The sequence below is a fragment of the Dipodomys merriami genome, unplaced genomic scaffold, assembly GCF_024711535.1.
Source record: "Dipodomys merriami isolate MVZ:Mamm:240054 unplaced genomic scaffold, mDipMer1.0.p SCAF_3, whole genome shotgun sequence".
Taxonomy (NCBI): domain Eukaryota; kingdom Metazoa; phylum Chordata; class Mammalia; order Rodentia; family Heteromyidae; genus Dipodomys; species Dipodomys merriami.
This window is the reverse complement of record NW_027204492.1, coordinates 110,195,789-110,222,099: the sequence shown is the minus strand read 5'-3', so window position 1 is coordinate 110,222,099 and position 26,311 is coordinate 110,195,789. Positions and strand designations below refer to the sequence as shown.

At 38.4% G+C, this 26,311-nt stretch overlaps 1 protein-coding gene across 2 annotated transcripts in view; it reads left to right on the top strand.

Moving 5' to 3' along the window:
* The window catches only part of LOC138840456 (serine/threonine-protein phosphatase with EF-hands 1-like), a 56,615-nt gene extending 31,242 nt beyond the window's left edge, over positions 1-25,373 (top strand). Inside the window, exons 7-16 of one of the 2 annotated variants that reach the window (XM_070040784.1) lie at positions 2,082-2,248; positions 5,059-5,095; positions 6,000-6,149; positions 7,614-7,751; positions 9,774-9,959; positions 11,013-11,155; positions 14,238-14,344; positions 16,524-16,687; positions 18,127-18,211; positions 23,775-25,373. In XM_070040784.1, the coding sequence (XP_069896885.1) occupies positions 2,082-2,248; positions 5,059-5,095; positions 6,000-6,149; positions 7,614-7,751; positions 9,774-9,959; positions 11,013-11,155; positions 14,238-14,344; positions 16,524-16,687; positions 18,127-18,211; positions 23,775-23,788 (1,191 nt within the window). In that variant the 3' untranslated portion in view covers positions 23,789-25,373. The remainder of the gene's footprint in view (positions 1-2,081; positions 2,249-5,058; positions 5,096-5,999; positions 6,150-7,613; positions 7,752-9,773; positions 9,960-11,012; positions 11,156-14,237; positions 14,345-16,523; positions 16,688-18,126; positions 18,212-23,774) is intronic. The other variant, XM_070040786.1, reaches the window with a different exon arrangement.
* Positions 25,374-26,311: the final 938 nt, after the last annotated feature.

Sequence of the window (26,311 nt, the reverse complement as noted above, 5' to 3'; positions counted from 1 at the left end):
AGGAAAGTCCATGAAACCCTTATCTCCAATTGATCAGCAAAAAACTGGAAGTGGGGAGCACTAGCCTTGAGCTGAAGAGCTGAGGGACAGCACCCAGGCCCAGAGTTCAAGCCCTACAACTGACAAAAAAAAATAAAAACCCCCAAAACAAGAGTCCTACAGACTTTCCTGCCCTGGGTGTCTTTGAACCACAATCTTCAGATCTCAGCCTCCTGAGTAACTAGAATTATAGGCATGAGCCACCTGCACTCATCCTTACTTTTGCTTTGTTCAGAAATGTACATGTCACATAAAAATATGCTAATTATGTGTGAAAGAACTTTCCTATACTAAGTTCCAAATTTTCTGCCTTCTCTATCTTCCTCACAATTGATGCAAATAAATGTCCATTTAAGTTACTGCATCCAGCAAAGGTATCCTTTACAATTGAAGTAGAAGTAAAAACCTTCCATAATAAAATCCAAGGAATTCATGACCATTATACAAACACTACAGAAGATACTTAGAAATCTTACAGAGGAGAAGATGATAAAACACAAATTTAACAACATGGATATATTAAATCTCACTAGATGAAACATTAGAAGAATGCAAACATAAGAATGCAAAAAATGACAGTCATTTCTGCATGGCTTTCAGTATTAACACTGAATGTCAGTGGTTTCAATTGCCCAATTAGAAGATACACAGTAGCAGATTGGATTAAAAAACAACCCAAGCCCTTGCTGCCTACAATATACATATCACTGGTAAAGACAAACAGGATTAAAGTGAAATGTTTTGAAAATATATTCCCAATAACATGAACTGGTAGCAACTCAGGAGGCAGTTTGAAGCCAGCCCAGATAGAAAGTCTGTGAGACTCTTTATTTCCAATTAACCACTAGAAAATCATAAATGGTTCTGTGGCTCAAAGTGGTAGAGTACTAGCTCAGGGACGGTGCTCAGGCCCTGAACTCAAATCCCGTGACACACACACACACACACACACACACACACACACACACACACACACACACACACACACACACACACACACACACACACACACACACACACACACACACACACACACACACACACACACACACACACACACACACACACACGCCCTGAACTCAAATCCCATGACACACACACACACACACACTTTCTCTGTCTCTCTGTCTCTCTGTCTATCTCTCTCTGTCTCTCTGTCTCTCTCTATATGTATTCCCTGTAACAGACCAATGGGTCAAGAAAATGTGATATATGTATGTGTATATACACACAATGTAATTTTATGTATCCATGAATTAGAATAATATTAATTTGCAGGGAAATAGATGGACTTGGAAAAATTGTTTTGTGAAATAAGTCAGGCTCAAAGAATTCATGTTTTCTATCAAGTGGAAGTTACATCTGAAATACAGGCATATATGAAGATACATAATAAAAATGACTAAACTATATGCAGAGGTAGATTCCCATGATGTAACTCTTTTGAACAATTTTTAACTAACAGTGTAACAAAATGAATGCCAGGAAGCTGAAACATGTTTTGTCTCTCAGCGGCAGGACGGGGGAGAGCGGGGGCTTAAGGGAGGACAGATGAATGGAGAGAGAAAGTGTGGGAGAATATGGCCATAATACTCAATGTACATATGTGAAAATGGAAGCAAGTAACTTGTGGGGAAGGGTAGAGTTGGATAGATGGGGGAGAATGATGGAAGGGGTGACATTGATCAAGATGCATTGTACTCACAAGTGAACATGTTGGATTAAAACTTACCTTTTGTACAACTACTTAAAGATAATAATTAAAAAATTAAGTGAAATTTAAAAAGGTATTCCAAGCAAATGGAACCCCAAAACAATCAGGAGTAGACTGATAACTGACAAAGCAGACTTCAAACCAAAATTAGAAGTAACAAAGGTTATTTTATGTTCATAAAGTGACCAGTCCATCAAGAAAAATGAACATATTTTCACTAAACATTGGGGCATCCAATGTGATAAAACAAATACTGTTGAATATAAAAGCACAGATATAGAGCCCAACTGGGGGTGGGGATTTTAACTTTTTTCTCCTTCTTCCACAGAATGGTCTTCCTTCAGAAACCAACTCTTATGTATTTAATGGTGACTTTGTAGATCGAGGAAAAAATTCTATAGAGATCCTAATGATCCTATTTGTGAGCTTTCTTGTCTACCCTAATAATATGCACTTAAACAGAGGAAATCACGAAGATTTTATGATGAATATAAGGTAACCTTGGCCTTTACGTTTTATCTTCTATTTCTCACTCTAGAAAATACTCCCACTAGAGTTCTGGGTGAGGGTAAAGAAGGAGAGGTAATGGGAAATCCCAAGGAAGAAGGTATTTTTGTTAGGCCAGGTTTGCAGATGTCGCAGGTTCTGTTGTTAGCTATTCTCTTGATTTGCCTCAGATATTATCTGAGAAACGGATACCGAATTTCACACTGATGTGTGTCTTTAAAGAAATAGTCATTGCTTCTGGCCTAGAAGTTCATGTACACTTTTGAGAATAGCTGTAACATAGCACACACTGGAGATTTGTGGAATAAAGTTCCATTAATTGATTTAAGAATTGTTTTTCTGAAAGTACAATAAGTGATAAAGGTTTTCTTCATTCTTCTTTTCCTTCTCATGTTATTTTGTGAAAAGCAGATGAAAAGGAAAAGAAGATTGTTCTGGTGCAGTAGGAAAAGGTTATGGCATGTCTCACACATTTAGTTCTAGGCTATTGGATATTTTGTTCAGAGTTCAGGTTTTTCCTTTGAGAGGTGATTTTGATACCTGCCCTTAGTTTAGAGTTTCAGTTGCAGCCTCAAGGTGTAAATGCAAATGTTGAGACTATGAATAACATAATGCAAGGAGTATTATCCGAGCTATAAAATAGATCAACAGTGCTATTGAAATGGCATGTTAGCATTCCATTTATCCTTTTTTTACTAGTCCTGGGGCTTGAACTCAGGGCCTAGGCACTGACCCTGAGCTTCTTTTTCTCAAGGCTAGCACTCTACCACATGAGCCACAGTACCACTTCCAACTTTTCTGTTTATGTGGAACTGAGGAATCGAGCCCAGGGCATCATACATGCTAGGCAGGCACTCTACGCTAAGCCACATTCCCAGCCCATTCCATTTGTCATTTACTTATTTTTTTAGACAGTTATAGTTACTTAGTGCCTATTGTAGTCAATGACAGAGATATAGTCCTGAAATATAATTTACACCAGTAAGAAAGGCATGTTGAACATGTTTTTCAAGTGTGAGGACTTGAAGGGTAGAGGGGATTCAGCCTTGTCTGAGAGGTAATGAAAAATCTTCCCATAGAAATTTTTTTTTTTTGGGTTCGGTCATGGGGCCTGAACTCTGGGCCTGGGCGCTGTCCCTCAGCTCTTCAGCTCAAGGCTAGTGCTCTACCACTTGAACCACAGTGCCACTTCCGGCTTTTTTTCTTTTTGCTTATGTGGTGCTGGGGAATCGAACCCAGGGCCTCAGGCATTCAAGGCAAGCACTCTACCACTGAGCCACCTTCCCAGCCCCTCCCATAGAAATTTGACACTTACCCTGAAAGGATGACCTAGTCAATTAAGAGAGAAGCACAGAGGGAAGATAGGTAACATTGTCCCACAGTGAGGACAGAATGTATTGCAGAGCTTAAGACAAGCACGACTTTTTAATTTGAAAGAAGTTTAGCAACATAGACACATAGAATGAGGAAATGGGATGTGGTACCTAATATGGTTGGAGATGTAAGAAGTGGTATGACAGTACAAAGGAATATGAGGGCTTTGTTCTAATGATGGCAGAATATTTTTGAAGAATACTATAAATCTGTGGTTGTTTCAATGGGGTAAAGTGCACACAGGGAGGTCAGTTAGGGAATGGTTGAAGAAATAGATGATGGTTCTAATTTCCATTGGAGTGTGGCAAAGGAGGTACAGAGAAATAGATTCAAGAATTTGGGCAATGGAGGTTCTTGAAGGACTGAGGAATCAAGGATGAGCTGGCTTGAAGGAGAATGATGAGTTCAGTTTGAGGTAAGCTGATTTATATTGCTGTTGAATAGACTGTTTTGTATAGATGTCTGGAGGTCAGAAATATAGTCCGGCGTGTCACTTTGTAGGAACTAAGGCTTTACCTGAGAAAGGAGTGAGATTGTCAGGAAGAAATTAAAGAGAAGAGATGCCTTAGGACAAAATTGGAAGGAATGCTACCATTTAAGGCAAAGAATTTTCATACCAGCTAGGATGGTAGGAGGAAAACCACAAGAATTGATTTACAAAATTTAACAGTAGTTTTCCAGGAGAATATTTAGTGTTTCAGGGAAGATGAGAAAGTTTAGGTCATGAGCATTCCTTTAATGAGGACACCTTTGATGAGTTTAGCAGGAATTCATCTTGGAAAACATAAATTATACTGTAGAAGCCTGACAGGGAACAGGGTAAGGTGTGTATGAAAATGTGGAGTGTGCATGCTTTGTACCTACTTTAGCATGTTGGGTACTATGAGTACATACTAAGACAAGGAAATGTAAATGAAAAAATTTCCTTTCACTATTTCTATTAGGAAATTCTTGGTACTCAGCAACATTTATTGCATGACCTGTATCAAAGAAATCATGAAATAGTTATCTTCTAGGCTTTCCTTTGTTTTGTTCAATCTTGTCTTTTTCTCTCATCATTTGATCTACATACACTTTCTGGTGTCTAGAAAAAGACTTTGCTCACACAGCTCTCTCCAGCTCAAAACACTTAATAACTTTACACAACCACCTATTTCTTAATTTGCCTTATGATTTGTTTCATGAAAATCTGTTTTCTTTCCCCAAGTATCCTATAAGCTGATTGCAAGTAGGGACATGCCAATAGTTTCTTTTATTTTTTCCCATCATGCCAAGTAAGACTGGTAAGTAGTAGTTCCAATTCAAGTCTAGTTTCTTGAGTTCCTAGTGCTGGTGCTAGTAAATGTCATGATGGCTCCCATTTTTGTATGGCACAGATGAGTAGGAGTTATCAACAATAATAATCTCATTTTCTTTTTCTTTAGATATGGTTTCTCAAAGGAAGTCTTACATAAATACAAGGTAAGTTTCATACTTTTTGCATGATTTTTGTTGTTGATACATAGAAGTGAAAAAGAGCCAGTAATGATGTGCTATTCTGAATCTGTCAATAAAATAGAAACACAGCAAGAAGCCCTGGTCATGGTATAGAGACTTTTAAAAAATTTTTAATTTTGACTTTTGTGTGTGCTCCAGCAAGGATATGAACATAGCCCATTGATTTGAAGGTTTCCACCTTGATTTTGTTTTACTCACGTATGGTAAAACAGATACATAAAGAAATGATTGTTAGCCAGGTACTAGTGGCTCATGCCTGTAATCCTGGTTACTCAGGAGGCTGAGATACGAGGATCATGAGGCAATAGGAAGTCAGCCCAAGCAGAATTTTTTTTTGTTGGTCATGGGGCTTGAACTCTCAGCCTAGGCGCTGTCCCTCAGCTCTTTAGCTCAAGGCTAGCCTAGCACTCTACCACTTCAACCACAATGCCACTTCCATTTTTCTGATGGTTAATTGGAGATGAGTCTCACAGACTTTCCTGCCTGGGCTGGCTTTGAAACATGATCCTCAGATCTCAGCCTCCTGTAGTTAAGATTACAGGGGTGAGCCACTGGCATGAAGAACTCAATAAAGAGATCCTTGGAAGTGTAGCCTGAATTGATAGGTTTGCATATTCTATTCCTATCTTATTCCTATTAGCTATCTCTGGGAAGGACATTCTCATCTTCAGGATGGTCAAGGCCTCAAGAGGTCAAAGTGTTATAAATAAAGGATTAAAATGTAATTATTAAGTGTTAGCTGGTTATTAACTGCTTGCTGACATCCTTTGAGTGATATGAAAACTGTTGTTTGTTTAGTCCATTTATTTTGACTATTCAAAATGAGATAAGTCAGTAAATCAAAACTTACTCAAGCTCTTACTTAAAGGTACACGGAAGAAAAATTTTGGAAGTCTTGGAAGAAGTTTACAGTTGGCTCCCAGTGGGTACAATTATTGACAAACAAATTCTTGTCGTACATGGTGGGATATCAGAGTCCACAGACTTGAATTTACTCAATCGAATACAAAGAAGCAAAGTAAGTAGTATTTGCATGGATTTTTTTTTAAAAAATGGAGTATATGCTTGTCATTTTTGAATTGATTTATGTTTTAGTGATTGTTGTAATTATGAAAATACTACTAAAATTTCCCAGAAAATCTTTGCATGATACAAAACTAAGTGGGTAATTTCTATAGGTGGAAAAAGTTTCTTAACAAATCATAACGAAAGTGGAAGAATGAAGAAATGTTGGCGTTATATATTGTTTCTAAAAGTGAAAAATCCTGATCTATAAAAAAAAATCTCAGTACCTTTATATTGTACAAATCTAACATAAAATTTACTACTGTAACCATTTTTAAATCTTATTTTATTATAATTATGCTGTCCCAGAGGGGTTACTGTTACATGACTAAGGCAATGAGTAGATTACTTGTTAATCAATTTTACTCCTTCCCTTGTTGATGTCCCACTATCCCTTCCCTCTGCCACTACTGCAACCATTTTTAAGTGTATATGTAGTTGCATTAAATGCATTTACCTTGTAAATATGCAGAACTTTTTAACTACTTAGGCTGAAATCGTACCCATTAAACAATAACTTCATTCTTCCTTACCTTCTAGCTGCAGCAATGGATATTCTATTTTCTGTCTCTATCAATTTGATTATACTAGGTGACTCATGTACATAGGATTGTCTAACAATTTATATCAAAATTTTATGACTTCACCCATATTTCAAATGGGTTGGGATAATTATTGAAACATTTTAATCCTAAATAATCATTTTAAGTACAGCAGAAGCAGAGCAGGAGCCTGTATAGAGCCCCTCAGGAATGTGTCTATGTAATACATGTAAAGCTTCCATGTATAGTGTAGGAATCCTTGGGTGGGCCTTACAGGGGAACCAGAGTTGTATTTCTCCCTTACCAGAGTCAAGCTGAAGCCTCTAGTCTAGGGACAAAGGGGAATGCCACATGAGGATGAGGAGCCGTGGAGCTAATGATGGTATATGGTCTTAGTGAAAAACCTGAAACATTACCACTCACAACTGTCAGTCATCTTCCTACAAAAATGGGCAGGTGGACTCTAGAGCTGGACCTGAATCTCAGATAAACAGATAGGTGATACATTGTACTAGTAAACATATTGAACTGAAACCGTTTTGTACAACTACTTAATTTTTTAAAAAGTAAAACATAAAAGAATATGTCTAGCCTATATACCTGTGCCTTTGGGATCCCTTACAAACTCTATTGTAAAATAATCTTGACCTATAGCAAAGTGTCTCTAATTGAAAAATGCACAATATTTTACAGGCCTACTTTATATAGACCTTAGGGGTTCATTAAGATATAGGAAGTAGAAGAAATGGAAAAAGGGACCATGCTTTTCAGTCGGCTGAATTACAACAACATGAACATGTCCCATCTGGTACTGAAGTGTCTGCATGCAACCCAATAAGCAGATGGTTTGATTAAAGCACATATTTGTTTTGTAGCTAAAATCTGTGCTGATGCCCCCACTGGGAGCAAGCAGAAACCGATTGAATAACTTGACTGATTCAGAAGAAGAAGCTACTACCTCAGGGAGCACCATTACCCCGCCTGATTTGTTACCCAGGCAAGAATGGGAACAGGTAGGTAAATCAAAAGTCTTTTCCAGAGTAGTAAACAAAACACCAGCTTAGATGCTGTTGTCCTTTACAATATAACTTAAAATGACTTTACATTTATTGCCAGATCCTATTATTTCTTCACTAGCTCTACCATTTGAGTCACACTCCAAATTTCTTTGTGTGTGTGTGGGTGGTCCTGGGGCTTGAACTCAGACCCTTGGGAACTATTCCTAAGGGTTTTTTTTTTTGTTTTGTTTTTTGCTCAAGGCTAGTGCTACTACTTGAGCCACAGCTCCATGGGGTTGATGTTTTGTTTTTGTTGTTGTTGTTGGTTGTGGGGCTGAAATCTGTGCTGATGCCAGTAATCCAGTAGTTTTTAGTATATTCACAACTATCCATCTATCACTGTAATCTAACTTTATAACAGTTTTGTCACCCCAGAACAAACTCCATGCTTTTTTTTTTCCTTTGGGAACTCATGGGGCATGAACGAAGGGCCTGGGTGCTATCCATGAGCTTTTATTGCTTAAGCCTAGCACTCTACCATTTTGAGCCACAGCTCTACTTCAATTTTCTGGTGGTTAATTGGAGATTAGTGTCTCATGGACTTTCCTGCCAGGACTGACTTTGAACCTAGATCCTTAAATCTCTGCTGTATGAATAGCTAGGATTACAGGATTGATCTATCAGTGCCTGGCACAAACTCCATACTTTTTAGCAGTCACTCAACTCCATCGAAACTTCCTTCACGATTTTTAGATAATCACTATCTAATTTATTCATTTATTTATTTAGGAATTTGTTTATTCTGTGCATGTTATTGAAATGGACTTGTAAAGGACATGGACTCTTTTGTCTGGTAGCTTTCAGTTAGGAAGGTATTCTTTAAATTCCTGATTGTTGTATCATGTGTCAATATTTTTATTTCTTTTTCTTTGTGAATCATATTCCATTGAATGAACAGACCAAGTAGAGACATGGTTCAAGTGATAGAATATATCAAGTGGTAGAACATATCTCTATGAGCATATCAGGAATGCCTAATGTGAGCCAGGTGCTGCCTGTAATCATAGCTACTCAGGAGATTGAAATTTGAGGAGGATTGTGGTTTGAATTCAGCCTAGACAGAAAAGTCTGAGGAACAGAAAAGAAATACCAACCTTGGGTTTTGAAGGCATGGCTCAATTGTTAGAGTACCAGACAATAAGCAAAAGTGTCAGGTATTGAGTTTGAGTCTTGTGACCAAAAAAAAAGAGAAAAAAGTAAAGGAAAGAAAAGTCTATACTACTATTACCTACAATTGATCAAAAGATCCAGGCACTGGTGGCTTATGCCTATAATCCTAACTACTCAGGAGGCTGAGAACTGAGGATCATGGTTCAAAGCCAGTCCAGGAAGAAAGTCTGAGAGGCTCTTATCTCCAATGAACTACCAGAAAACTGGAAGTTGCATTGTGACTGAACTGATAGAGCACTCACCTTGAGCTGAAGAGCTGAGGTACAGCACCCAGGCCCAGAGTTAAAAATTAACCAAAAGAGCCAGAAATGGAAGTGTGGCTCACCAGCCTTGAGTGAAAAAGCTAAGGGGAAGTGCCCTGGCCCTAAATTCAAGCCCCAGTACTGTGTGAATGCACGTATATATGCAAACACACACACATACAGAGATCCCTAGTATGTGTTCATTGAAGATAAAATAACTTTTTGTTCATCAGTTGTAAAAAGTTAGATTTTTTTCAGAGCAAAGAAAGAAAAATCAAGCACTGAATCTTTACAGGTATCAAGTGTTTCCAGCTTGTATAGTATAGTATATGGTCATTGCTAAACTGGTTATTGGAGATGAGAAGAAAGATAAGTAGGGGGTAGTAAAGGGCATTATGATTATGCTTGAAAGAGTACATGGAAGAAAAGTGTCTGAAACAATTTTGAGGGAAGAATGGAGAATATTCTTTGGGAACCTTGGGTTAAATTTCTGGAAGGTAAGTTGGAATCTGGCAAAACAGACTTATTTGTAAGCAGTAGCCTAATTTGGTTTTATTGTCCCAAGATTATTGACCTTCTGTGGAGTGACCCCAAAGGCAAGAATGGCTGTTATCCAAACACAAGTCGAGGAGGGGGCTGCTACTTTGGACCAGATGTTACTGCCAAATTTCTTAGTAAATACCACTTGAAGATGATCATTAGATCTCATGAGTGCAAGCCTGATGGGTATGATATCTGCCATGATGGAAAGGTGAGCTGACATCACTGGTGACACCCTCAACCCACCTGTAGTGCTTTCTGCACAGTTGGTTCTGTCTGACCTAGAAGCCCAGGAGCGGATACCTTCCTCAGTGATAAACAGAAACTAGAGACTGCAGGTTTCACCTAGATTACTTGAAGGAGCCTCATTGTCACTATATCCCAAGCAAGATTTGACTCATTTCCTGATGTTCACTTGTCCCAGAAACAAATTCTATTACATGACACTACATACATGTACAGAATAAGTTCATTCTATACTAACTGTAAACCAATTTCCTACTGCTTTTCCTCAGCAGTGAAGCCCCTCTTTGCACATTCCCTGTGCAGAACAGAAGACCCAAAACACAGTTCTTTCCAATGGCAGATGAGGCAGTTTCCCGCAGGTTGCTCTTCATGGTCAGTTGAGAGACAGCCACTGAAGTGGAGTCTGATGTCCCCCTTCAGTGGTGTCAGTAAGGCTAGAAGTGGTGTCCTGGGCTACCTCTGTTTCCATAGTGAACAGCAGTAAATAAGAATGAATTCCAGATTGGATAGCACTTCTTTCCATAGCAATGCTTTCCTTAATTCTATTGACTTATTTTGGGCTAATACTAACATTGCAAGATGAATTTAAGATTTCTTTGTTATGAGAAAGTGGAAAACATGGTGGCTTATCTGAAGTGATATGCTCAGTAGCACAGAACTGGGCCACAATACCGGTTGTCATTTCTACTATGTTCACAGCGAGTTCCATCTGAAGATAGTGACTGGACCCTTAGTCCATACATTGTTTCTGTGCTCTTGAAGCTCTAGTTTTGTGGGGCTCTGAACCTGCTCAGTTGTTCATACAATGAGAATTTGGATGAGTAGTTAGGATCTGTGTATCCTGGAGACAGTGAGTGACAAGCTTTCTTTTTATTCCAGTGGAAGTCATGTGAAACTTGGATAATTTGCAGGCACTGTGAGCTTTGTTTGCTTTTAAAGAATTGAACTGTTTTTGCCTTTCTTGAATGACCTTTGAGAACTCATTTTATTGAGGCTTACCTTCTTTTTCTTTAATTAGGTAATTACAGTTTTCTCTGCCTCTAATTATTATGAAGACAGTAGCAACCGGGGAGCTTACATCAAACTGGCTTATGGCATGATGCTTCGAGTTTTCCAATACCGAGTAGCTGGGGCATCATGTCTAATCCATCTTTCCCAAAGGTGTGTATGTTCTAAGAATGCCAAGAATTAAATATTAATGATCATGTGACAGCAGTGCCAGGTGACTGAGTAGCCACACAAACAAGTCATCAACAAAGGCACAAACAAGTGGTGAACGTACCCATATTGGATAGCACAGGGGACAATTTTCAATTCATAAGTGTAGCAAAGTATAACACAAAAACCTTCATCCTCACTCTGTCCCTTTACTTATAACCTTCTCTACCCTACCTCATCTGGTCTTTTGCTTTCTTTATCCAGAAATATATATGACTAAAATTTTCAATATTTTCATTGTTTAACCTTTTTCCTGAAACATATCTTTTTATTTATATATATTTCAAAACCATTATGCTTATTAATAAGTGAGAAAAATAAATATAAATAAAATGCTAATTACCTGTCACTCTTCTCAATCCCTTTTCTCATAAGTAATTAAAATGAATACAAAGGATATCCTCTCCTGTCCTTTTATTTTTGGTCCTATAGGAGTAGCCAAAAGATTGTTAATTTGTTGTTCAAAATAGCTTGTGAGCCTTTCATACGTGGCAGGTACTATCTTAGTAGGTACAGGTTTGGGCATAGCAGTAGGCATAACAGACAAAACTGTCTTTATCTAACATGAAGAGACACATACGTGTATGGTTTCACAAAGATAGATTTAATTGCATCCTGTGTGGTACCTGTGACTGATGTCTGTAATCCTTGCTGCTCAGAAGGCTGCGATCTGAAGATCACATGTTTGAAACCAACCTAGATTGATAAATCCAAGAGACTTCTTAGCTCCAGTTAGCCAGGAAAAAAACCTGGGAGACATGGGTCGTATAGTAGAGTGCCAGCCTTGAGTAGAAAAGCCAAGTTGAGAGAGAGCATCAGGTTTTGAATCCAAGCCTCAGTAGCAGCACACAAAAAAGTAGTTATACCCTCTATTTTGAAAATGACTTTTTCCTAAGTATTATATAATGCATATCACTTCATGTTAGGATACATAAACCTATTTAATTTTACTAGATGCATAATATTCCATTGTACATATGTGTCATAGCAGTTGTGGAGAAGCTAAATATTCAACACATTTCTCCCAAGGTTTTCTTTTACAAACAATACTATAAAATCTTTCCTACCTATAGAGAAACACATAGAGCTCAAAGTAAAAGAACCAAACAAATTAAATTTAAAAATGGACATATTTCTATGAAATATTCCAAAATGTTAAAAATCCCAGAAATCTGAAATATTGCTGTTGTCATGTTTTTTGGATGAAGGATACTAAATGTCATGTTTTAAAACTAAGAGATGTGTAGTGAACTTTAAAATTCCTTCAAAGATCCTTTCACTAGACTGTCCTGATTTCAGTATGAATTTAGAATCAGCTTGTCAACTTGCAAAAAAATAATACCAAGTACAATTTTATTAGGGTATTTGTTATATCTGTAGATTAATTTGTGTGCATTTCCACCTCAATAATAGTAAGCCTTCTTATCTTTGGACATGGAATATTGTTTAACTCATTTAGATTACGTATAATTTCCTTCAACAGTGTTTTGTACTTTCATAAACAAATCTGAGACTAATTTTGTTAAATTTATTTCTTTTTAAAAATTTTCATGATGTGGAGTTTTTATGGAGTTTAGTGGTATTAGTTTTTTATTATCTTTAAATAGTTGTACAAAGGAGTTGCCATTCAAGAAAGCAGTTTGTGAATGCAATGAATCTTAATGTCATCCTTTCATCATTCTCCCCCATTCCTCCCACCCCCCCACCTCTTCCCTCAATTTTCTTAATTTTGTGGGATATATATTGAATTTTGTTATTACATTCTCCCCCACTTCCTCTCCCCATTCATATACCCTCCAAATTTCTTTCTAAAAGTTCTTTTGGTGCTATAATAGAGCTATGTTCTGAATTTCTTTTTGGATTGTTCATTTCCAGTATCTAGAGACTTTCATGTATGAATCTCATATTATGCAATCTTAATGAACATACTGATTTGGCCTATTAGTTTATAGTGAATTCCTTGGGATTTTCTATCCAGTAGACCTTTGATATCCCTCGTACTATCTAGGAAACCACCATTAGGAAACATTGTGAATGCTCAGGGAGTATGGAGTTCAGTACTCTACCGTGGATGCTTGATTCGCTTTTCCCAGATGCTGTGCAATTTCCACTAAAGACACACTGCCTTTCAAGAAATCTAAAATCTTCACTCTGTCACTTAATTTACTTACATTGTAAGCCCATTTTGGCCTGGGAGGATTACCATAACTTTTACGTTGCTTTTTTAGCACCATTTACTGTTGGGGTTGCTTATTACATAATTGCAAGGCAGGGAAACACTCAACAGATCACATAATCATTTAAGTACAGCTGATGATAATGAAGGTCTATGACTGACTAATGAGAGCTTTTCCACTTCAATTGAGGTAACACGAAATGTTGTTGTTGTTGGTAGTGGTCATGGGGTTTGAACTCAGCTTTTCCACTTCAATTGAGGTAACACGAAATGTTGTTGTTGTTGGTAGTGGTCATGGGGTTTGAACTCAGGGTTTGTCCCTAGCTCTTTTTGCTCAAAGCTAGTGCTCTACCACTTTGAGTACAGTTCACTTCCGATTTTTAGGTGGTTAATTGGAGATGAGTCTCACAGACTTTCCTGCCCAGACTGCCTTTGAACCGCAGTCCTCATATCTCAGCCTTTTGAATAGCTACAATTAAAGGCATGAGCCACCAACATGGGGTTTATAAAATTTTTACATTAAAATGTTGGTGTAAAATGGGAGATTATAATCCCAGCACTTAGGAAGCAGAAGTCATAGGATTGTGAGTTCCAGATTAGCTTGGGATACTTAGGAAAACAATTCAGAAAATCTATGCAGCTACATGCCCTCTCTCTCTCTCTCTCTCTCTCTCTCTCTCTCTCTCTCTCTCTCACACACACACACACACACACACACATGTACGTGCACTGAAAAGTGATCTGATATGTATAAATTAAGGTGATTTAATTTATAAAGTGGGGAATGGTAACAGAACATACAAGGGTAATTTATGTAACTTCCACCTAATTTTGTTCTACTTCCTACAGGATTCATACTTTGGAAAGAAATGCCATCCGGATATTAAAAGCAAAAATAATTTCACGAAGATCTGACCTCATATCTGCCTTCTATCTTCGAGACTACAGTAAATCAGGTGATAAAATGATAAAGTTCTTCCATTTCTTAGAATATTAGGTTACATGCAGATTGGTTTTCATTTTCTTTGCTTCCTTGGAATTTCATTTTTTCATCTCTGTTAGAAAAAAGATTGTTGAGTGATGAACATGAAGCCCAGAGTTCAGGCTCCAGTATACACATACTCTCTCTCTTTTAATCTAATATTCATTCAAAAGAGTCATATATCTCTTTTCAGTAAGCCTCTTTTAACTGAGAAAGTGAATAACATTCCTGAGTTAGACCTCAAGAAGAATATTAATAACTAGCTTGATTCTGGGGGATGCTGAATTATAACTAGTTTATCAGATTCACAGTATGGTCAGTCTTTTGGCTGCATCACCATTCCTATGAGAGATTATTTGAGCAAGGCATGGCGATACAAACCTGTAATCCTGGCAATGGAGAGGGAGAGGGTCAGACAGTCGGTCTGACATAATGAGACCTAGTGTAAAATAAAAGAAGAAAAAAAAGATTTTAACCATATGAGGAAGCGTGGAGCAACAAACAAGCACACAAAGCTGAATTATCCTGTGACAATTGCTAATATAATTATGGATTCATCCTGTGAGCAAACTCCAATATAGTAGAAAGATGGGATAGTTGCATTGGGACTTCCACATTTTGTCTCTACTCTCAATGCCCCTGGCAAGGAAATCTATCTTTGATGGGAATATCTCTAATTTTAGGCACTGGTATATCCAAGAACTTAAGATCAATCATTATGTTCTCATAACCTACGAAGATTACAAACAATAACATAAGTAGAGTCATTAGAAAAAAACGTGATGTTTGGCTCCCCTGTGCCATAAGATGTTGGGATCATCAAACACAAAGTATAAATTATCTAAAGAAATAAAAGGCTTGGTGCCATAAGATGTTGGGATCATCAAACACAAAGTATAAATTATCTAAAGAAACAAAAGGCTTGGTGCTGGTGGCTCACGCCTGTAATCCTAGCTATTCAAGAGACTGAGATCTGAGGATCACGGTTTGAAGCCAGCCCAGGCAGGAACATCTGTGAGACTCTTCTACTAACCACCAGAAAATCAGAAGTGGCTCTCTGGCTGAAGTGATAGAGCTCTCGCCTTGAGCTGAAGATCTAAGAAACAGTGCCCAGGCCCAGAGTTCAAGCCCCAGGACAGACAAAAATGAAAAAGATTAAGCATTATGAACAGTGAGAGCTAGGCATAGTGACACATGCATGTAATCCCAACTACTTGGGAAGTAGAGGCAAGAGGATTGTGTGAAGACTATGTCTTTAAAATAAAAACCAAAGGGCTTAGGGCATAGCCCAAGTGGCAGACTGCTTGCTTATCAATATTCACACAAAAAAAGAGAAAGCCTTGAAACAGTGAGTCTAGATTGCCAGACCCCCTCCTCAAACAAAAAAAACAAAACAAAACCAAGGAAAAGCAACAGAATCAAAGAACTGAAAAGAGATATGAACAACATGAGAAAGTTTAGCAAACATCTAATCAATGTGTTAGGGAGAGAATAGAACATATAAGGGCGCTTGAGAGTATCCAAGAACTGATGAAAATTTCAGAATAGTAAAGAGAAGTGATATTAAAATTAAGTCCACAGATATGTGCACTTAGACTAAAGCTACAATGGCAAAAATGAATTCTTAAAAAGCAAGCAGATATACATATATTGCTAGAAAGACACAATAGTAGATTGATAGATTATTCAATTGCAAAAGAATCCAAGAGATAGTCGAATCTTATTATATATAGTTAATATATAAGAACACTATGAATCCACTAACAAAACCAGAATAACTCCATTAACAGCAAGCAGAATAAACTAAGCAATACATATTACTAGAAATAAAAATTGCACATATATGTGTATGCACATATATATTTTATGTCTTCTATTGATTTCAAATGTTCTATAATAAGCATAACTTTTTTCCCCTTAATCAGAAAAAAGAAACATAGCCCAAATAGCCCAAATGAGATTTCTTACACAGGACAGGAAAGGTAAAATCTGTGGAATAGGAAAGCCTGTCTTTATTTATTCAGGACAGATCATGAAAAACAGCCTGTTCCCTGGTCTCAAAACCCAAAGCTAGCACTCTGGCTGTACCTGATAGCTTGCATGTTTCCTTTCAAATTCTATACAAATAATACGGGCTTCTGTGCTGTTGTCAGGAAAAATTTCGGTAGCCCAGTGGGCTTTTACTATGGAAAACACTTTGGGGTTGAACTTGCCTTGGAGAGCTCTTAGTCCACATCTGGTGAATATAGACAGCGATGGAAATGTTGACTACATGTCTTGCTTTGAGGATGTCCAAATTGAAAATTCTCCGGAAAAAGTAAGTATCACTTGTTATAAGATAAAATCTGGCTGTAAGAAATGCACGCTTTGGACAAGCTCTAAGCAACATAAGGCTTTGAAAAGTTGAGAGTGGTCTCATGTAATGGATGGGAATGGCAGGCAAAGACAAGACCAAGGTGGGTGTCTCCATGGTGACCTATTTAGGAAATGTATGTATTCTCTAGAATGAGCAACATGAAAAATGAAAGCAAACCCATGCTGAATAGAGGATTCTTATTTTAACTTTTTTTTCTTTTTTTATAGAAAATTTTTTATTGTGATTGATTACATAAATTTCACAAACTTCACAGTATTGTGAGATACTTAGTTAAGGTCACAAACACATTCTAACCTTCATGGGGCAAATTGTCTTTATCGTGGTCTATAAAGTTCATGAGTTCTATGAGCTTTGATAATAGTTATTTCTTCCACATCAGGTGATATGTACAGTTCTTTCCTTTTGCTTAGTGTCAGCTGTTCCCTCTTTCCCACTCATTCCCTCCCTCCCATCGCTGCCATTGAGTTGCTTATTTTAACTTTTGTCCAGATGTGACATTATTTCCTTGTGCCACACACATTTGAAATACTTCACATATTTCCTAACCATGTAATAGTTGCCGAACCCAGTCTGTGCATTAAAGAATTTCAAAATGTATGGTACCTTATTAAAATGTCAGCATCTCAGGGAGAGTAATTGGATTCCAGTCCCTATTGATGAGCATTTCATCAGCAATTAATTATAACACTGAGCTTGTTGGAGCTAGGACTTGTGAGCATTTGGGGACTGATGAGAAAAACAGAAGAGAAATAAAATGGTATGGTTGGAAACTAAAATATCCCCAGGAAGGAGGTGTTTAACTTCACTTCAGTGCCATTTTGCCATAGTGATTTAGATCATAGGGATTGGCTCGATAATGCTGAGACTCAAATCTCATGCAATAGCTACATGACTGTTGGTAAAGTTATTTGTCTCTCTTGTTTTCTTGTCTGTAGGATGGAACAAGCAATCTATTCCTATTCCTTTGGGTTGTAAAGGACCAAATGAAATAATCCACACAAGCTTTCTGTAAACATTGGTAGTTGTTATTTAGTGCTTCCTTACATTGTTCTCCTAAGGAGCACAAGAACAAGCTCCTTAGTGTGATTGAAGATTGATTGGGCCAAAGGAAAGCTTGCTGCCTTGAATTTGATTTAAAACCCCATCATTGCAATTGGTGGGTTTGGTGTATAGCTCAGTTGGAGAATAGGAACACAAGATGATCTTGGGTTCTAGTTCTACCATAATACACATAGAGAGAAAAGAGAGAGGAAAGGAAGGGGACAAGACAAATGGAAAGGAGAAGTTGGTGGGGATGTTTTATGTTTTTTACAATTGCTATAATTGATCTCTGTCCTTAATTCTTAATGTTTTAACACTTAGAAAAATCTTTATTTTAGATGAAAACTCCTCTAATTGAAACTATGTACAGGTACCGATCTGATCTGAAACCAATATTCAATCTAATTCATTGCGATCACTCAGGTAAGTACACTTTCACTAGTTCAGTAGTAGTAAATAAAGCAAAGCCAGTCTGTTTCTCCAAAATCAGAATTCTATTTTTACCTATTTCATTCTTCATCCAAACTTGATGAAACTTGAAATGACAAATTTGTGTTTAACATTATTTGTGTTTTAGTTTGGCCACAAACTTAAGAACACAGAGTTCTACAATAAGTCTGTGTATCCATTGGTCTCACTGGGACAGATCCATTTATAAATCACCAGCAGGGATGAAAATGTAATTCTAGTTTAAAATCTTAGTTACTCGTAGTTATTCTTAGAATTGTGGTTCTATTTTATACATTGGAAACTATGTATTTTGTTCTGATGCACATTTATTCTCAAACTTAAAAAGGCAGTCATCAGAGCTAGAAATGAAGCTTAGTGGTAGCGTGCTTGCCCAGAATGCATGAAGCCCTGGGTTCCCTCTCCAGTATTGTGTGTGAAACCATGCATACACATATAAATCAGAAATTCCTCTGCTGCAGAGATATTTGAACATCAAAAAGCATGAAACAGTGAGTGGTTGATCCAGTAAGATTAATTGTTGACTTTAAAAGGCAATTGACTATTGGTTGGAATTCTCTTATTGACTTCCAGAGTGCTTTTTCTCTGATCTGCCATCTTTTTTTTTTTTTTTTTTTTTTTTTGGGTCCGGTCGTAGGGCTTGAACTCTGGGCCTTGGCGCTGTCCCTCAGCTCTTCAGCTCAAGGCTAGCGCTCTACCACTTGAGCCACAGAGCCACTTCCGGCTTTTTCTTTTTGCTTATGTGGTGCTGAGGAATCGAACCCAGGGCCTCATGCATGCAAGGCAAGCGCTCTACCACTGAGCCACCTTCCCAGCCCCGATCTGCCATCTTTCTATCATACTTGAATTTTATTTAGGTTTTGTAATTGTGTGTGTGTGTGTGTGTGCATGTGTGTGTGTGTGTGTGTGTGTGAATGTGGGCGTGTGCACTCCAGTTCTAGGATTTGAACATGGGGCCTCGCTGATGTCCCTGAGCTAGTTTTACTGAAGGCTAGCACTCTCTGTGTGTGTGTGTGTGTGTGTGTGTGTGTGTGTGTGTGTGTGTGTGTGTGTGTGTGTGTGTGTGTGTGTGTGTGTGTGTGTGTGTGTGTGTGTGTGTGCGTGTGCACTCCAGTTCTAGGATTGGAACATGGGGCCTCGCTGATGTCCCTGAGCTACTTTTACTGAAGGCTAGCACTCTACCATTTGAGCCACAGACCCTCTTCCATTTTTTATTGCTGTTTTTGTAGTTTAGTGGAGATGAAGTTCTCACAGGCTTTCCTGTCTGGGCTGGTTTTGAACTGAAGTCCTTAGATCTCAGCCTCCTGAGGAACTAGAATTATAGGCATGAGTCACTGGCACCTGACTGAAAGGTTTTCATACCACATTTAATCCTATAGTTTTTATCCCCTCTCTTGTTTTTTTCACTGTTTTCTCTTGGTAGTTTTAGAATAATCTTAGGATTCTTAGAAGTTAAAAGTAATACATTGTTTCTTCCACTTACAAACTTTTTCTTCTCTTTCAGTATCTTGATTGTCTGGTATGTTAGAGAGCTTCTAATTCATACTATTTAGTGTGGCTTCTAAGGCCCTCCCTTAGGTGGTATTTAAATAAGCACTCAATGCTTTCTCCTATATTCTTTTAGGCCTAATCTCCATGAAAACATTTTTAGCCATGTGGAAACTTTTCAGTTCTCACTACAGTGTTTGTATTGATGACTCTCAAGTTGATGAGCTTGCCAACACAATGGATTTAAATGAATTTTTAAGACATTTTATGTAGTGCACAAACATGACAAGTTGAATACATAAAACGCCCAAGTTTACTAACTTTAAATGAAGGTTCCTCTCAGGCTTGTTGGAATCAAAATTGCAGTCTTTTCAAGAACATTCAAAATCCATAGTTAATGAAAGCGAAAAGTAGACTCCAGTTCATACCACAAACAGAGGTACAATATGAATATTAGAAGTCCTTTACCAACTGTTCTTGTCAATAAGTTAAATATTAGCTGTTAAAATTTGCCCCCAGTGTTAGGGCCTACTCATTACCAGTAAGAAATAGGTGTTGGAACTTAGCATTGGTTTCTTGGAGGTCTCTTTAGGAGACAGAGCAAATTTGAAACACTGCAAAAGATCCCACAGAGCCTTAGAGAAAACTATTGAGTGCAATGGACTGAGGGGTGGGAGGAGGAATACCAAACTCTTAATGGAATAAACTATTTCCATCTTTAAAGTGTAATCTTTTTTGGAAATTCCACAAGCCAGTGATCCTCAGTTGTGGAGAAACCACAATATGATGGTAGGCATATCAAATCTTTGGGGGGGGGGGGAAATTGTAGAATCAGCCCTACTTTTTCTTGTCTGTTGGAGATACAAAGTCAGTACATCCCGATTGATACCTGTGATGAATATGGTCTGACAACTTTGTTGATAAGATAGGATCTTGATTATCCACAGATCATGTATTCTGCTATTCTGATCACATATCAAACACAGAAATGTTTCTGCTGAAGAGCATAGATTTTTGTGAGTTCTGGTTCTACAACTTGAATTCAGTTCAAAGTCTGCCTGAGTTGGCTTTGAACTGCAGTCCTCAGATCTTAGCCTCCTGAGTAACTAGGATTACAGGCATGAGCTACCAGTGCCTAGCTCAGATGTCTTTGTTTTTTGTGTGCCATTCTTGGGACTTGAACTTGGGCCTGAGTGCTGTCCCTGACCTTTTTATGCTCATGGACTATCCTGCCAGGCTAGTTTCAAACCATGATCCTAGGATTTCAGCCTGCTGAGCAGTCACGTTTCATTTTTTTTTTTTTTTTTTTTTTTGGTCGGCCGTGGGGCTCGAACTCTGGGCCTGGGCACTGTCCCTCAGCTCTTCAGCTCAAGGCGAGCGCTCTACCACTTGAGCTACAGCGCCACTTCCGGTTTTCTGGTGGTTTATTGGAGATAGGAGTCTCACGGTCTCTCCTGCCCGGGTTGGCTTTGAACCGCGATCCTCAGATCTCAGCCTCCTGAGTAGCTAGGATTACAGGCGTGAGCCACCAGCACCCGGCTACATTTCATTTTTTTAAAAGTTCTAAATACCACGATCTAGACACAGACCAGATCCTATAAGCATGCCTACTACCCACACTAGAAATAGTGAGTAAACTGTAATAAGAAGGACTTCTTAAATCATAACAGCAACTTTAAAAACATTTTGGGGTAGAAGATATAATTAAGATGATTATTATGCATATATTAAAATAAGGCAGAACAGACTTTAAGGAAGGTATGTAATTGGAGATAAAAAAGATGATTACTAAATGCTAGAAGGAGTAATTTGCCACAAAATAAAATAATTAAGAGATATATCTAATAATATAATAAGATAAATGCTCTAAAATTTGGTAATACAAAAACAACACTACCATGAATTAAAATTGTTATACCTTTGTTAGTAATTGATCATATAAATTAAAATTAAAATTAGTGTATGCAAGATTATACAGAGCAATTAGTATACCTGATGCTATGAGTAGTTAATATGTAGAAATAAGAATATTGTGTTTATACACATTGATAAAATTTTGCATTTAAAATTTTACATTTTTGGGCCAGTTCCAGGCACTCTCCCTGAGTTTTTGGGCTCAAGGCTAGCATTATCCCACTTTGAACCACAACTCTACTTCTGGCTTTTTGGAAGTAAATTGGAGATGAGTCTCATTTGAACAGGGATCCTCAGATCTCAGCCTCCTGACTAGTTAGGATTATAGGCATGAGCCACCAGTGCCTGCAAGATGGCTTTTTATAATGAGTCATTATGGCCAAGACAAACTTCCTTAGAATTTTCTTCTTACAAGTTTCTGATTAGGGTGGGCCACAAGGGAAATTTTGGAGAGATTTGAAAATGCAAAGGGAATCAGTAGTCTTTTTTTTAACTCACACCTACTGATCTACTGTCTGACCTTATTGGCATGAGACGAGAAATAGCCTGCAATTGCTCTACCCGTAGCTTCTTTGATTTCTGGGCTATGTATATGTGCATAACGCCATGATATATGACATCCCCATCATGAAGGTCAGAGGCAAAAGAATGGCTATAAGCTTCAGTATCTTACTATGGGTGCCAGTGCATGCATGTGGGTTTCAGCTGGCTTGAGATCTACCTGACTGCTTGCTATGCAAACAGCAGATATAGAGACCACAACCTTACAGTGACTGCTTAACTGTCTTCCATGCTTACAGAAGTCACTTCTACTACATATGCAGAATCTGTGTCAGTGAATATGTGAGCATGCGCAGTCACATAGAATCATGTTTATATGTCACTTCATGATGGATATATTCTGAGAAATTCATGATTAGATGAGTTCATAATTGTGTGAACCTCACAGTGTTCTTACAAAAACTAAGAGCTATAATACCACTAATCTTATGGGATCGATATCATATGTACAGTCTGTTTGTTTTGTTTTTTTTAATTTTATTTTTGCCAGGCCTAGGGATTGAACTCAGCACCTGGACACCATCCCCAAGCTTCTTTTTGCTCAAGGCTAGCACTCTACTTGAGCCACAGTGCCACTTATGGCTTTTTCTGTGTATGTGGTCCTGAGGAATCAAACCGAGGTCTTCATGCATGCTAGGCAAGCACTCTACCACTAAGCCATATTCCCAGCCCCATATGTGCAGTCTGTCATTGACTGAATGTAATAATGTGCCACATGACTATTGCCTACTGGTCTTCTGTGGTTGGACCATCACAGATGCAGAATTTAGTACTGGGAATGGTTTCAGAACAACAAACCTTAAGGATAAGTGTTCTGTATTTGTCCTGGGTTTTCTGGAACTAGTTCCCAAGTATGATTAGATTTAAAAGCATTTTCCACAAGTGAAGAGCATGCTTGTAGTCCTTGGCAGGAAGGAACAAAATGTTTACTCAAATGATCACCTTTAATCAAGAACCCACAGAAGGCAAGACACTGAGAGACTGAATATTTGGTACCTTAAGAGTATTTTAGTTAAAATACATTTGGTTGGGTTGGTTGATTGCTACTGAAGCAAGTGATCAGTACAAGGCTTTAAATTCCCAGCTGAAAGTTTCTATGATTACCCTGAGAGAAACCCTGACTCCTATAGCCAGAGGGCTGAGGTTTCTGAAAGGCAAACCCCAAGTCTCAGAGGCCTGTGAATGGTTGAATGACAACACAAATTGAATTCCCAACCCCACAGGGTCTCTGCTGTGATTTGACTGTCCTCTCCAATTGTGTTGAAATGTGATTGCCATTGTAAGAGTTAAGAAGTGGGACCTTGAAGAGGCTATTGAAAGTTGGAGGCTTTGCCTTTATGAGTGCTGTTATGGAGGTTCTGTTTAAAAGGGTGAATTTTGCCTGACTTTGTTCTCTGCTTCACCTGTGCTCGCTTGTTCTTCTGCCAGGGTTAGTGCAACACAAAAGTACTCACCAGATGTTGGTACCATTTTTGGACTTACCATTGATGAAATTGTGAGCCAAATATATTTCTATGTGTATTAATTATTCAATCTGGTTTTCTGTTAATACCAGCTCAACGAAGATGAAGTCTCTCGTTTAAGGGAAAGAATGGAATGAGGACCCCTGGGCAGATTATGATTCACATCTTTTCCCTAAACTCTTGAGTTACATCATTCCAAGAAGCAACCCTTCTCCTCTGGCTGAAGAAATTTTCTTTCCCTTTTGTCAAAAGACCTTAATTAACTTAGTACTTATTTCCATCATGTCTCTCTATTTAGTTTTTACCAGTAACGTAAAGTTTACAAAGACTAAATAAATGTGGAGAGAGAATAAGTGGTGTTCAAGTACTCTAAAAATCTTTTCATAGAATATGAGTGTAATGGTACATTGAAGATGATCATAGCTACTCAAGAATATAATGGTGACATTCATTTGTGTTCTAGCATGTATTTATAGTATCCCATTGTATGAATATACATTTCTTTATCAGCTCATGAGCTTTAATTTTTGTTTCTAGTTGTTTTGCTGTTATAAGTAACACTGCTCAGAACACTCATATGCATATGTTTGTCTAGGAATATGTTTCAATTTCTCATTTCACTCTCTTGCTTCAGTTTCTTTTTATTTGGTTTATTCTACACGTACTAATTTTAATTATTCTTCCGTTCATTGTTTCTTCATTGTTCTCATATTGTCATTTGGGTACAATGTCAATGCCTGCATGTGGAAAGAGAAGTTGCCTTCTTTCTTGTATTATGTAGCCCTGGCCAAATTTTGGTATCCCTGGTAAAAAATGTGTATCATTCAGAGAAGGAAGATATTTTGAGAAAACCTAAATATAATTAATATTTTATTCAGGACAGTAAGACATTTTTCAACATCACCTGTTCATACTGGGCCTTAAACTCATGTCTTTGAATTCTTGCTTAGCTTTTTGACTCAAGGCAGAGGCTGACACTTGGCCACTTGAACCACACCTTAGTGGCAGCTTTTTGCTGATTAGTTATAAGATTCTCATGGACTTTCTTGATCAGGATGGCTTTGAACCACTATCCTTGTATCTCAGCCACCTGCATAGCTAGTGTGACAGGTGTGAGCACTAGAGTCCATCCTATACATTCATTAAAGAACACGGCCATCTATTTTTTTCTTCACCTGTCCTCCCCACCTTTTGCATGGCCTTTCTTTTCTCTTGCATGTAAGGAAGCCATATTTACCTGCAGTATAGCCTCGGGTATTTTCACTTGTCTGTATATAAACCTATACAGACATATATGCATACATTTACACAAAGTGCTTTTATTGTGTACTGTATAACATGAATTTTGTGTAATTTTGTGCATTTTACTTTTCTCAACCAAACAATAGCTACCTGAAGGCCCTGTAAGCTGTATTGGCTGTTTTTTTGTTTTTTGTTTTTTGTCAGTCATGGGACTTGAACTCTGGGCTTGGGCGCTGTCCCTCAGCTCTTCAGCTCAAGGTGAGTGCTCTGCCACTTGAGCCACAGTGCCACTTCTGGTTTTCTAGTGGTTTATTGGAGATAAGACTCTCACGGACTTTCCTGCCTGGGCTGGCTTTGAACCGCGATCCTCAGATCTCAGCCTCCTGAGTAACTAAGATTACAGGTGTGAGCCACCGGCGCCCGGCTTGGCTCTGGTTTTTATAGAAATGGTATGGTGGCTTGATTATATCCCCCTTCCCCAAATTCATGTGTTAGGGGGAGGGGCCTTCAGGTTTAGATTATGACTAGATGAGATTATGAGAGTATTTTTTTCCATGATGGCATTGGTTGTCACCATAGGAGAGAAAGAGGATCATTATCCCTCCTATTCCACAAGGGAGGAAACTGAGACAGAGGTTAGGCAGGGCTTTGGGTCTGGGTCAGTCACTGAGGGCTGGGGTAGGGGGTGGGTCAGTAGCTTATGCTAGATGGTACCTGTCCTAGGAACTCAGCCAAATGCTACACAAGGATCATGAGACTTTATGTTGACCCCGAGTTTCAACCTTCTTCCCTTTGCCAAATTTTACTTTCCTAAAAGCAGTGGCAATATTCAGAGTGGCCAGATTTTGTTTCCTTTGATTTGTTCTGGTCCCTGACAGCCCAGAAGCATCCGCTAAGGAGAGATAGGTGTCCCCGGTTCTGGTGACATGATTAACCTGGTGCCCGCGTAGCCTCCAGCTCCTCTCTCCTCCTTCCTGGCTGCCCAGTTGGACCCTCAGCTATGTCCAGCCTCGAGGCTTTGTTCCTGAGAGAGTAAATGGGAGGGGGCTTAAATCTGAGCCCAGATATAAAAGCTCCAAATACAGCAAATATAAATGGAAACCCTGAGACTCTGTGATTCACTTCACCAGCATGACTCATGTTCTGCTAAGGTTTGCGTGAACAACATGTTCACAGTCTGTTTAATTATAGCCCAGATCTGTGGCTGCCTCGGTGAGTCTCCAAAATGCACCGGCCTTCGCCCCCCGTGTGGCACCACATGAACTGATCCCAGCAAGAGAGGACACTGGGAATGCTTTCCTGCAGGTGCCTCTTGCCATCTCGCACAGTGGGCCACTTTTGCTGCGGCCTCAGCCAGAGACTAGACCCCTCAAAATGAGTGAGAAAA